The sequence below is a fragment of the Peromyscus maniculatus genome, chromosome 4, assembly GCF_049852395.1.
Source record: "Peromyscus maniculatus bairdii isolate BWxNUB_F1_BW_parent chromosome 4, HU_Pman_BW_mat_3.1, whole genome shotgun sequence".
Classification (NCBI taxonomy): Eukaryota; Metazoa; Chordata; class Mammalia; order Rodentia; family Cricetidae; genus Peromyscus; species Peromyscus maniculatus.
In genome coordinates, this window is record NC_134855.1 from 9,942,867 (window position 1) to 9,956,181 (window position 13,315).

General features: G+C 54.8%; 1 protein-coding gene across 4 annotated transcripts in view; it reads right to left on the minus strand.

The window, feature by feature from the left end:
- Window positions 1-13,315, minus strand: part of Miga2 (mitoguardin 2) — a 29,452-nt gene continuing 16,137 nt past the window's right edge. For all 4 annotated transcript variants that reach the window (XM_006983418.4, XM_042274956.2, XM_042274954.2 and 1 more), the window contains 10 exons: window positions 12,072-12,189; window positions 10,901-11,001; window positions 10,248-10,363; window positions 8,207-8,279; window positions 7,988-8,074; window positions 4,227-4,325; window positions 3,879-4,013; window positions 2,505-2,558; window positions 1,901-2,017; window positions 1-1,678 (listed from right to left, as the gene is read on the minus strand). In XM_006983418.4, the coding sequence (XP_006983480.2) occupies window positions 1,469-1,678; window positions 1,901-2,017; window positions 2,505-2,558; window positions 3,879-4,013; window positions 4,227-4,325; window positions 7,988-8,074; window positions 8,207-8,279; window positions 10,248-10,363; window positions 10,901-11,001; window positions 12,072-12,189 (1,110 nt within the window). In that variant the 3' untranslated portion in view covers window positions 1-1,468. The remainder of the gene's footprint in view (window positions 1,679-1,900; window positions 2,018-2,504; window positions 2,559-3,878; window positions 4,014-4,226; window positions 4,326-7,987; window positions 8,075-8,206; window positions 8,280-10,247; window positions 10,364-10,900; window positions 11,002-12,071; window positions 12,190-13,315) is intronic.

The following is a 13,315-nucleotide window of genomic DNA, read 5'->3' on the forward strand; positions in this document are numbered from 1 at the left end:
GCCGGTTCCATCATTTATCTGATTCACAGTCGTCGCCCACGCTCTACATCAGGGTTTGGAAGTTGAGACAGATTGAGTGCTAGAGGCCAGTGCATGAACACATAAACAAGGACAAGACGAAAACGCCACTGCTGTGGGATCTAGGGGTGAATCAGGTGGGCCTTGGCCCAGGGTTACATTCACAGCTCAGGGTAAGTGCAAATGAATGGAATGTCAAGACAGTGCGGAGGGCTGCTCCCTTCTGGGCAGAGGCCTGAGAGGGGATCTGCAGCCAGAGCCATGGCCGCCCTATCCTCCCTGTATCCTCCCGACACTGGGAAGCCCTTGCCCCTTCCAGAGGGACTGGGTCCCAGAGCCAGTGCTCAACTCCAGACCGGAACAGGAGTCTTTTCTCCTGCAGGTCTCACCACCTGGGATGGGTAGGACATCCAAATAAAGTGTTAAGGCAATAAATAAAACTTCCCAGTTCAAGCGAAAGGAGAGGGCTGCCAGGACCCGGGCAGCTGCCACGGCAAACGCTCACGGAACTGTCTGCGGGCCCCTGGGTGGCAGCTGCCGGAGGTGGGCTCTGCTGCTGTGCAGTTCCAGAGTATGTGTGCATGGAGCTGAAGGCAAAGTGCTGAGTCCAGCTTCTTGTCAGAAGTTGGGGGGGGGGGGGGGACGGGGCCCTGCTGTGCATCCTGCCAGCCTCTGCCCTCCTTGCCACGGTTTCTAGGTCCTCGCTTCTAGAGCAGCAGATGGTAACACAGGGATAGGCCTTCGTGAGCTCTGGTCAGAGCCCTCAGCTGGAGCCCAGCACTGACCAGGGAGGGAGCTCCAGGGTCATAGGCTGGTAGGAAGTGCCCAGTCTCACCTCCTCCATCTTTGGTGGTGGCAGAAGTGGGGTATGAACTGAGTCTTTGGCAGGGCTTGGGACTGTGGGAGGACAGGGTCCTGGGTTGTTGGCGCCTGGTTTGTGAAGGGCTAGTTCCCTGCTCAGATGTGAGCCCAGGCGGGGCGAGCCCACCTCTGGATGGCCCAGATGGGGCTTTCCGTACTGGCCAGAAGCCTGGGTGCTGGCTATCCCCGGACCCTGTGACTTGTCACCACATAGCCCTGCATGTCCTGTCCCCCACTGACATCCTCCTCGTGCTGTCTGCAGCCCAGAGGGGTTGGGGCTCTGTGGTCCATACAGAGAGCCTTTTCCTAACACCTTCCGGTCTCACTGTCCTCTCCTTACCACACCTTACTGTCCCTGGCCTGTCTCTGCTTCCCAGGCAGCCCCGAGGGTTCCTAGTGGTTCCTCTCCGTGGAAATTTGTCCTCTGGGTGTTGGGATTCCCAGAAGAGGAGGTAGAGCAGGCTCAGGGACAATGGCCCTTGGCCACCTGGCCCTCGGATGCCGACCTAAAGGGAAGGGCAGCCTTCTCTCTCCCATCACCCTTGAGTGAGGTCCAAGCAGCCACCTCTCCCTGCAGCCTGTGTGCCCATTACTGCAGCTCTCCCAGGGGCCCGTTCTCCCGAGGCAGGGGCCCATTCAGCCCAGTGCTGCTGCTGGTCACTGGGGCCCCCAGGTAGCCCAACAGGATCTCGCTGCGGCGCCGGGACAGCTGCAGGATGTCCTCTGCCAGGGCTGGCACCGACGTGTACCGCACGTTGTCCAGGTCGAACATGTCCCTCAGGTACTGCACAATCTGGTGCTGGGGGGAGGAGACGGGTGTTGGGCCTGGGGCCTGGGACATTCCTACATCCTACAAAGTCCCTTTCTCAATGACCAAGCCCCAGCCCACTCTCCCATGCTCAGGCCCTGCCCTCCTGGGGCCCCTTCTACATCCTCATCTAGAGCAGCCCAGGCCCCACCCCTCTTCTGGCACTGAGGGTGCCTGTGTCAGGAGCAGGGAGGCAGGGTCGTCGTCATATACCTTGAAGAAAGCACAGACTTCCGCGAGCTGGGGCTTGGGTCCCAGGAAGCCAAAGGCCAGCACAGGACTGACATGCTCCGATACGGAGTAGAAATGGGAGATGAAGCCATCCGGCACCTGTGGTGAGTGGCAGGACTAAGGACCAGACCAGCGTTGGGGATCGGGGTCATCGAAAGGCCGACTTATGTCCTGGCTAGCTGACCCTGGGCTGGTGTGGCCCTGACTTTCAGTCCTGCAGAAGGGGCCAGCAGACTGTTCTGAGAGGTGCCCGTGCAGGCCTCAGTGGGCAAAGTCTGCCCAAAGCCCTGGCACAATGCTGTGCTGAGCGGGCAGGAGGAAGTCTGCCCGTCCCCCTAGCCTCCCTCCTTCAGTGTCCTCCTCCGCTGAGTCCTGGGGTATGATGGCCGCTCCCGAGGGAGGAAACAAGGTGGAGCTACATGCCCTCTGGGGCACCTGGCTGATTGGGGTAAGGTGGCAGGGTGGGTGGTCAGTGTGGGAGGGGGGACTCCGGGTGCCCTGCTGGGCCTTCCCTTCCTAACTGGTCAGGGGAATGCTGGGAGTCAGGACCCAGCATAGCCCCCAAGGGGCTTCAGCCATCACTCACCATCAAGAGCCTCCTCTTGGCTTTCAGGACAGACCAGCAGGCAGTGGCTAGGGCCTAAACACAGAAAAGATCCCAGCCTAGGGTTAGAACACTAACTCACAGCCCCAGTCCTGGCCCCAGGATGGGCACTGCCCACAACTCACCAACACTCAACCCTGCCCGAGCCTTGTTTTTCTTTACCCTAAATTTGACGACAGATGCCTAGCTGTGTGTGTGTGTGTGTGTGTGTGTGTGTGTGTGTGTGTGTGTGTGTGTGTGTGTGTGTGTTTGTGCAGGAGCCTACAGAAGCCAAGGGACACTGGATCCCCGGAACTGGAGTTACAGGTGTTGTGAGCTACCACGTGAGCATTAGGGAACAAACCTGGGTCCTTTTCAAGAGCAGCAAACACTCTTATCCACAGAGCTAGCTCTTTAGCGCCACACACACCTATTTTTGAATCTAGGCTCTACCCCTTACTGCTTACTTCTAACCCTTACTCCAATTAGATACTGAGGCTTCCCAGACCTCAGTTTCCTCCTCTGTCAAATGGCCATGACACAGCACCCCACCTACCTCACCTGGTGGTCGTGGGGAGCCACCATGAGTGTCTGTGAGGTCAGTCATGGGCAGCAGCACCACAATGTAACTAGAGTATCACTGGTAGTCTTTGGGTTTTTTATTTGGTTGGTTTTGGATTTTCTTTCTTTCTTTTTTCTTTTTTTTTTTTTAAAGATTTATTTACTTATTATATATACAGTGTTCTGTCTGCATGTATGCCTGCATGTTAGAAGAGAGCACCCGATCTCATTATAGATGGTTGTGAGCCACCATGTGGTTGCTGGGAATTGAACTCGGGACCTCTGGAAGAACAGCCAGTGCTCTTAACCTCTGAGCCATCTATCTCTCCGGCCCTGCTTTTGGTTTTTCAAGCCAGGGTCTCACTATATAGCTCTGGCTGTCCTGGAACTAGCTCTATAGACCAGGCTGGCCTCAAACTCATAAATCTGCCTGCCTCTGCCTCCAGAGTGCTGGGATTAAAGGTGTGCACCACCACTGCCTAGCTTGTTTGATTTTTGATTGTTTTGGGGGTAGAGTTGTTGGGAGGGAAGTTTTCCTCTATTTTAAACTAAGGTGATGCATTAAAATGAGTGTAATTAGTGTCAACCCAGAGTGAGGGTTCTGCACCACGTGAGGTAGAGTACAGAGGGAAATGTACATTCTGCTGGGACCAGGGCATCAGGGAGCTCCAGAAGGCCTGGAGAGAGCCCTGGGTCTACTGCCCCAGATCTCAGTGGGAAGGGACTAGCCCAGGAGTCAGAGGACTACTAAATGACAAGAAGCGACAAGAAGACAGTGGCATGTGACATGGACAAATGGGGAGGGACGGTGACCACCGTTTCCTTGAAGCTGTCGGACAGCCAGCGGTTCCGCAGGACAGCGAGCACCGAAGACGGGGGGTTCTCCAAGTCCTCGAAGGCGTCCATGAGGATGAAGTCCAGCACGATGTCGAAGAAGCTCATGCATGCCACCTGCAAGAGGGGGTGCTAGATCTAGAGCTGCTGTGCAGAGAGCTGAGGCCGGAGGGGGCCTACGAGTGACACATGAGGAACTGGCTGGCACCCAGGCTCTGTGCAGTCATGAGCCATCTCAGCGGCTTAGCACAGATGAGAGCCGGGCACAAGCTCCCAACAAAAGGATGTCAGTTCGGAAGGACCCTAGAAGCTCAACAGGAACCAACTCACCCCTCGGCCCTCCAGCTCCAGCCGGGTGGTGGCCCAGGTCTCGGGCCGCAGGGCGTAGCTCAGCATCTCCTCATAGCTCTCCAGGAAGCCTTTGGGACTCTGTGAGAAGCACAGCCGGATCTGGTTGTGGGAGAGACCCTGAGACCCAGCCGGCTAAGATTCACAGGCAGGCCGGGCTGTGGCTAAGAATGTGCCAGCAGGGCTGGGGCCTTACCCAAAGAGGAGGCAAGGAGGTGTCGTCTACCTGGATCTTCTAAGAACCAGAGGGGGTTTGGGGCAGATTCCACACCAGGGCACCCAGCCATGTCTCAGTTTGGCTCAGGACTAAACACTGGTGACCTTCTGGGAGCCAGGCACAGCTGTTACAAGATCTCTCCTTGGAGGTGCCCAGGTGGTATGGTTTTCGGGGTGAGATGGGAGGCGCTGCCCACACCCCTGTGCTACTATCCACCGCCCCTGGCACAGCAGCACTCCATAAGCAGTGCTGGGCATTCTTGCAGGGGCAGGGGATGTGGCTCCGTAGCACAGGCTTGCCCAGCATGGAGAGTGGCTGACACAGGACACATCCACTTGTAAATGGAAACAGCCCACTTAGAGAGAGACACAAGGCTTGGCCAAAGGCTGCATGGTTACAAAACGGTCCTGATGCTACAATGCCAGAGCCTGGGCATTTCCCACAGGGCCGACGTCTTCGCAGATCGCCTGGGGACCCCAGACAGAGCTGCAGAAGCGCTCCTGTCACAGGGCGCAGCAGCTGCCCAGGGACCTTCGCTAGTTATAAAACAACATAGCCCGAGACCGACTGGGGCAGAGGCGGCCGAGGCCTGCTCAGAAGGCCTGGTCTTAGGCCACCTCTCTTCTGCTCCCCTCCTAATCCTGGGAGGCCAAGGAGAGCCAACTAAGGGCATAGGCTGGACCCAGCCAACGTGACTGCAAAGCTTGGCTCTCACTTCACTTGCTCAGTGGTCTGGAAAGTCTCCTTTCTCTCTCCAGGCTCCGTTTCCTCATCTGCTAAACCATCTGCTAAACAAAGACTGTGGCGGAGCTCTGAGAGCGGCGGGAGGGAAATCACTGTGGGGCAGGTGGCAGGCACTGCGGACAATCACCTGGCTAAGGCCAATGCAGCACCTGTCAGGGCCTCCAGAGCCAGGGCCTCCAGAGCCAGGGCCTCCAGAGCCAGGGCCTCCAGAGCCAGGGCCTCCAGAGCCAGGGCCTCCAGAGCCAGGGCCTCCAGAGCCAGGGCCTCCAGAGCCAGGGCCTCCAGAGCCAGGGCCGCAGCTGCAGAAACACCTGGGCCAGGCTTACAGTCCTGGCCCGTGTGGGCTTCACTGCATGGGAGAGAACAAAGGGCATCCATCATAAGGAGGATGCAGGGTGAGAAGGGCAGAGGTGGGAACCCTTGGGGTTCATTCTCTCTCCATTACATATTATACCCACCTTCCCAAACTCTCCTCTATGTGATTCCAAACTGTCTAAATAACAGATAACGAGGAAAGATGTGTGTGCACAGAGGGGCAGCAGAGACAAAGGCCCAAAGCAGGAGAGGGTCTGGTGTGCACCCAAGGCCCCAGTGCCCAAAGCTGCACGGGGCAAAGTATGGCCAGCATAGCACATGTCAGCAGCACTCCGGTTTCCAGCGGTGGAGGACAAGGGTGGACAGGGCTTTCAGACCATCCCTCTAGCACAGGAGGAGGAGGACTAGTCAGCCTATAGAGCAGCTTTGCTCCGGCAGAGCCTCAGGAAGCTGAGGCAGGAACACTGGCATGAGTTTGAGGCCAGCCTGGGCCTGAAAAATACACAACAGAACCAGCAAGATGTCGCAGTGGTAAAGGCACCTACCATGACCCTGACAACCTGAGTTCAATCCCCGCACCCATATAGAAGAAGAGACCCAATTCCCACAAGTGGTCCTCTGTCCTTCACATGTACACAGGGGCATATGCACACGCCCCCATACTCATGCACACAAAGTGAGTATTTCTAAATGTAATTAATAACAACTAGAGAAACTGGACATGGGTGTGCATGCATGTAATCCTACCACTTAGGAGGCAGATGCAGGAGGTTCAGGAGTTCAAAATCATCCTCAGGCACATGCCAGGCTGTTACAAAAGACCCTCTCTCTCAAGAGACTTGCTCTAATCCATTAAGAAAGGCAAAAGCGGGTAATAAGTATGGAAAATTATGCAACCTCTCCCACAGCAAAGAGCCGTGGGGCAGTGGATGGAGTGACATAGGTTAAGATTACCAAAACCTGGTATCAGCCAAGACACGAGACACACTCTTCCGCTGCCAACAGGGACCTAAGTGAACTAGCAAGTTCCTTCAAAAAGTCCTGCCAGGACCCGAGACTATGACCTCACAGGTGCCATGGAATCTGTGGGGCTTGATGACAGCCGCTAACACCTCAAAACAGCAGGGGCCACCAAGACGCCTACCTACCGGAGAACAGGACACACCAGAGCCAAGATGGAGGGCTCTGCAGTCGGTAATTACCACCCCAGCACGCTAGAGTGGGAAGGTGGAAGAGTTACCCTCTGCCACCACCAAGCAAAAACTGCAAGCTGCTGGCAGGGACAGGCTGGGGAGGTGGGCAATGACACCCCTGGTCAGAATGTCCGTGAAATAGATCTGGGACTTCAGCAAGGGTCGCCTTGGACAGATTCAGGGAAACTTCTGCAGTATGCATTTCTTTTCTTTCTTTCTTTCTTTCTTTCTTTCTTTCTTTCTTTCTTTCTTTCTTTCTTTCTTTCTTTCTTTCTTTCTTTCTTTCTTTCTTTCTTTCTTTCTTTCTTTCTTTCTCTCTCTCTCTCTCTCTCTCTCTCTCTCTTTCTTTCTTTTTCTTTTTTTTGTTTTTTTGAGACAGGGTTTCTCTGTGTAACCCTGGCTGTCCTGGAACCTGCTCTGTAGACTAGACTGACCTCAAACTCACAGAGATCTACCTGCCTCTGCCTCCCAAGTGCTGGGATTAAAGGCGTGCACCACCACCGACCAGCTTGTGGTTTGCATTTCATAACTGGTTAGTTTTATAAAGCTGTACTGGAATCACAAGTAAGAAAGAGGTCAAGTCTCTAGTTTTCCAAGTTGGAACAGAGAGGGTTTCCAGGTTGGGAGGGACCCGCAACCCTTTCCCAGCACCCCACTGCCATAGAAGATGCCAGGACTCCTCTACTAGGTTTGAAAGTTTTTGTGTGTATGTGCAGGCCAGATAGGAGATCAGATGTCATTCTCAGAGTACCTCACTAGGGACTCACCAATTAGACTGACTGGCCAGGAACCCCATGGATCTGGCCATTTCCATCTCCACAGCACTGGGATTACAACACACTCTACCACACATGGCTTTTTAATGACGGGTTCTGAATTCAGGTCCTCCTGCTCACACGGGCAGTCTTTTATCAACTGAGCCACCTTCTCAGCCCCAAGTAGTGTTGTTTTCATTATTACTGTGTTCATGGGAGTGTGGACACACCCACACACAGGCCCATGGGGAGGTCAGAGGACAACTTTTGGGACTTGGCCTGCCTTTTCACCATGGGATTTGGGGATCTTCCTCAGGTCACCAGTCCCAAGGATCATGTGGTTTTACCCCCTGGCCATAGGCACCAGTCTGTCGTCGTTAAAGAGCCAGTCAACAGTCAACAAACAAACCAGAGCAAGCCCCCCCCCCCCCCCCCCCCCCCCCCGCCGCCGCCAGAAATAAGGTTCTGGAGGGAGAGGCTGTGGGCGAGACAATCTGACACAACCCTCGCAGCCCCTACCTTCTCAGCCCTGGTCATCAGGCCTGTCACCATCTGCCGGCCGACCTCCCCGAAGAAGATCTGGTTGTTCCTCTCTTCTAGAAGACCCTGAAGAAAGAAGGCGGTGGAGCTGGCAGCCTCCCAGAGCCCAGGAAGAGGGCAGAGTCATGGCTGGGCACAGAGTGGCCCTGTGTCGGGCAGGCCCAGCACCCTTCCCAGTGGCGCCCGCAACACACCCACCTCAAAGGCCTGCCGTACACAATGCAACTTGGCCAGGAAGTCCTGGTCACTGTAGCAGCCCAGCAGCTCTGTCCTGAGGAGAGAACAGATGGTCTTGTGCCACCTGGTTCTGCCTAGCAAAGGCCCAATGGAGGGCAGAGTGTTCCTTGGGTGAGGAGGGGGCAAAGGTCCAACCTGGCCCTGCCTCAGCCTGGCAGTGTGAGCTCTGGCTGCTGCCAGCCTCCCTCTATGTTCAATCTCTCCCCAATCTAAGGCAGGCTAACTGGATGTTCTCTGGGGCCTCACTGGCCCTTCTGGTCCTGGGCACAGGTCCCAGTTATGGCTACGGTGCCTAGGCTGACCTCAGCCTCCTTTAGGCCACAATCAGCCATCACTGCTCCCTGGCAAAGGACCAAAATGGCCAACCAGTTCCATATGGCATCTCCCTCCAAGTCACTACAGCACTCAATAGAGCTTTCTGCTGTTTTCGGTCAGTGGACTTTTAAACCGTATGATAGATAAGCCATGATCAGAAAACAAAAGTACCGAGTCCATACAACTCAGCAAGGTTCACTTAAGAGGGCAAAGAGCGGGCTGGAGAGATGGCTCAGAGGTTAAGAGCACCAACTGCTCTTCCAGAGGTCCTGAGCTCAATTCCCAGCAACCACATGGTGGCTCACAACCATCTGTAATGAGATCTGGCACCCCTCTTCTGTATACTAAATAAATAAATAAATCTTAAAAAAAAAAAAAAAAAAAAAAAAAAAGAGGGCAAAGAACACCACTCTCCCTGAAGATTTAAGATTTATATGTAGCAAATGCTGACGGGAAAGAAAAAGACATTTCTCTTTAGTACTGTACCCACTATGAGGTCCACTGATGAGGTCTCCATGCTCCTGAAACAACCCTCACCCACAGTCCATGCTTCTGGAGGCAACCCTAAGGTAACTCACTGGCTCACTCACTCACGTTCATTCTCATTCTCTCTCTCTCTCTCTCTCTCTCTCTCTCTCTCTCTCTCTCTCTCTCTCTCACACACACACACACACACACACACACACACACACACACACACACACCATGAAACCATGAAAATAGAAGGTAAAGACAGAAATAGGGATTAGCAGGAAGGGGAGGAGGACAGGGGTTGACTGTGATCAAAATACACTATGTCATGAATTAAAATGTCACAATGAAACTATTATATAGAACTAATATATGCTAATAACACTTTCTTGCAGAGTGGTGGTAGCACATGACTTTAATCCCAGCACCTGAGAGGCAAAGGTGGATAGATATCTGTGACATTGAGGTCAGCCTGGTGTACAGACTGAGTTACAGGACAGCCAGCGCTACCCAGAAAAACCACAACAAACTGGGTGTGGTGGCACATGCCTCAATCCCAGCACTCCAGAGGTGGAGGCAGGAGGATCAGAGCTTCAAGGTCATTCTCAGCTACACAGCAAGTCCAAGGCCAGCCTGGGATACAAGAATGTCAAGTTCCCTGCCCCAAAGAGAGGATTAAGAGACCCACATGTAAGCACAGAAGAGGAGAGGGAGGCCAGGAGACAAGTGGACTTCTGTCAAGGTCACACACTAAGAAGATGGCTACAGGCCTACTTCTTTCTAAAGGTATCTCTGGTTTTCTCAGTCTCTTTCTCTGACTGTGTCTCAGGAACAGAACTCAGGTCCCGTGTAAGCTAAGTGAGTATTCTACCAAGAGAGTTATTTCCTGGTTCTGGGTTTGTGGGGTTTTTTTGCTTGTTTGTTTGGATGGTTGGTTTTTCAAGAAAGGATTCTTTGTATAACAGTCCTGGCTGTCCTGGAACTCACTTGGTAGCCCGGCTGGTCCAGAGCTCACAGAGATCGGCCTGCCTCTGCCTCTCAAGAGCTGGGATTAAAGGCGGGCGCCACCACACCTGGCCTGGGTTTGTTCTTGACCCCTGCTAAGGTGAGATGGGCCAGGCATGGCCAGTGTGAGGCACTCACTCAGCTGAGGCACATGGGCCTCTGCACGTCTCCCCCGGGGCTGGCGCACCCCACAGCCTCCATTTGCGCTCACCTGAGTGTCCGGCAGGGTACTTTCCCCTCCTTCACGAGCTGCAGCGCCTCCTCGTAGGCAGCAGCAGGCCTGGAGAGAGGGAGCGGGTAATCTCCGACCTGCAGGGACTCAAAGAGCTGGAGAGGGGCCAAGGAGAGCAGTGAGCAGCACCCCCAGAGGCCAGAGCTCTGGGCCACACCAACAGGGACTACCCAAAGGGGCCTGCCTATGGCCCATCATGGGGATGCCAAAGACACACTAGCCGCATGAGACAGGAGGTCTAGTTCGTGTCCAGCCCAGGACCTCAGCATCCCACCTCCAGGCTCTCTCCCCAAAGGGATGGTCTACTGGACACACACGCCCATCATCCTGTCCCAAGCAGACACCACGCCCCTGCCCCAGCCTAGCAGCAGACTAATGCTCAGCAAAGGACTGTGTGTAAGATTAGAGAAGCTAGAGCTGGGTATGCTCTGGAGTCCCAGGGGGAAGGCGACACCCATGCTCTGACGGTGCAGATCCACAACCCCTGGCTTTTCAGGCCTCCTGACCCGCACTGGAGAGTCTCTAGGAAGCAGGGCTTGGTTCTCGCCTAAGAAAATAACCTTACTTCCCCACGACCTAGTGCTGGCCCAGAAGGCCTGGCCCAACCCAACTTGGTTCCCCATGCCAATCACCTCAGTGGCTGAGAAGAAGGAGTCTTCCGAGGTCAGGCTGTCCTCATCATCGGCCCGCAGACGCAGTGAGCCCTCAGTCAGGGGCAGCATGAGGGTCCTCTCTGGAAGGGAGCAGGACCGGGCTGAGACCCATGGTGCTGCGGGAATACTGGCCCACAGCACTGACACCCAGACCTCCAGAGGCTTTGTCTGGGGCAGGCAGATGTGGGCAGAGGTCACAAAACTTCCCTGAGCCATCTCAAGACCCATTCTGTTGCTCTCTGTGGCCCTGCCTAGTGAGTGTTTCCTTTCTTGGTTTTTGGTTTGGTTTGGTTTTCTGAGATAGGGTTTCTCTGTGTAGCCCTGGCTGTCTTAGAACTCACTCTGTAGTAGGCTGGCCTCGAACTCAGAGGTCCTCCTATCTCGGCCTCCCTGTGGGATGAGTCGAGCACCACCACAGCCCGATTTGCTGCTTCCCTTTCTAAAAGGCTGAAACTGCCATGAGGGCATCCACAGGGCAACCATCCACCGTTCCCTCATCGGCCACTTAGGAAAAGTGTGTCAAATAAATAGAGGCCACAGACTTGATGGTGGTCACCTTGAAGGCTCTATCAACTTCAGTTATAGAGGAAGATCCAAGGGAACAGGGTTTTTCCAGTAGGCAAAGCCACACTGAGGCCAATGCCCAGATGCCAGGGAGGATGTGGCCTGCAGAAGTGGCCAGGCCTTTTTGGACCCCAGTTGTTCCCACAGGGCTCAGTGCACTCTGGGAAGGCCAGACCACAGCAGACATGAGAAGGATACTGGACATCGGGCTGAGCAAGCTGGTTCCCTCTCTGTGTTCACATCCCTTCACCTCCACCAAGTGACAAAGAACTTCTTTCTGTTTGTGGCTCTCAGCCTCTTTTGGCTAACTACCAAGTGAACGCAAAGGCCTGAGACCTGTCCGGAGATACAGACACACAGTCCAAGGGTGCTCCCAAGAGGCCAGGCGTGGCACACTAACTGAGGACTCCTTCAGCCTCATCTTGCTTCGGTGTCTATCTGCCATCTTTAAGGGAATACCTCAGTTTCCCTATTTGTTCAATGAGGACCTGGGAACTGTGATTTGTTTGCAGCGGCTCTCTTGCTTTGTCCCCGACCTCTGTTCCTGGCCCCGCAGGCCTGCAGCAGCCTGCGTGCTCCTGCTCACCGAGGTCCAGCAGCATGCTGTCAGAGGGGAAGGTGGAGCCGAACTCCTCCTGCAGGTGGTAGGCCTGGTGCAGCAGGGACTCCAGCTTCTCGGCAAACTCCCTCCGTTGCGACTCTGGCTATGACACAAACAATGACCTTCAACCTGGAGCTCCAAGCTCCCCTCTCAGATAGGGCCCCGAGGAAATGACACTGGCTCTGGGTCCAAACGAGGAACTCCACAACCGTGCCACCCACCAGAGGAGGCGCCACCACATATGCCTAAGGCCCAGTGTCATGGGTGTAAACACACACCCTGATGCCAGAGGTGCAATCTCAACGGGAATGGCATCGTCGGGTACACCTGTAAGCCTGGACCCTATAGGCAAAACCAGGAAAATCTCAGGTTTGAGGCCAATGTGGGACATTAGTGAGTTCCAGGCAGCCAGGACTACACAGCAAGACCCTGTCTCAAAAAAGAAAACAGAAAATCGTACCATGATGAGATGGCTCAGTGGTTCAGTTAAACTGCATACTGGTCTTGCAGCAGACCCACGTTCACTCCCTACCACCTGAACTGACATGGTGCTGGAGACTGAGCACTTCAGGGCTTCCTGCATGCTGGGTAAGTGCCCTACCAGCCAAGCTGTACCCTCAGCCTCTCCTACTGCCTTTTTGCTTGGTTGGTTGGTTGGTTGGTTGGTTGGTTGGTGGACTGGCTGAACATGTTTCCTAGAAAACACTGTGTCTCTAGGTGACCCAAGACTGTCTCTGGATTGGAGACCCCTCCCCCCCTGCACACCACCACCCAGAGTTCGGATCCTATGTACGTAGGCAAGCCTTTCAAGGTTTGGTCCTATAAGGGACTGAAAAGGTGTCACCTTGTCAAGAGGGTTCGTAGGACTCGGGAGATAGGTGCACACAGTAGCAGCTGTCGCTAAAAAGGGACAATCCACCACTACATGAGTGTGGTGCCTGCAGGTGACAAGCTGGACGGCAAAGGACTGGCTGTCCAGAGAGGGCACAGGTGGCGGGGAACGCTTGCAGGGAGGCACAAGCAGGGCATCAGTTAGAGGCAGATGGTGGGAGCTGGTGTGGGGGCACCGCCTGCCATCTCTGTGACTGTGTTAACACCCGTGACCTCCAGCTCCAGGCATGGGAAGTGGGGTGCTCCTTTCCACCCTGGGGCTCTTGGGTTTGGGGCCCAGGGTGAGGCAAGAGTTAGCCTAACTACTCTCTCCATGGAGGTGGAGGCAACCAGAGTAG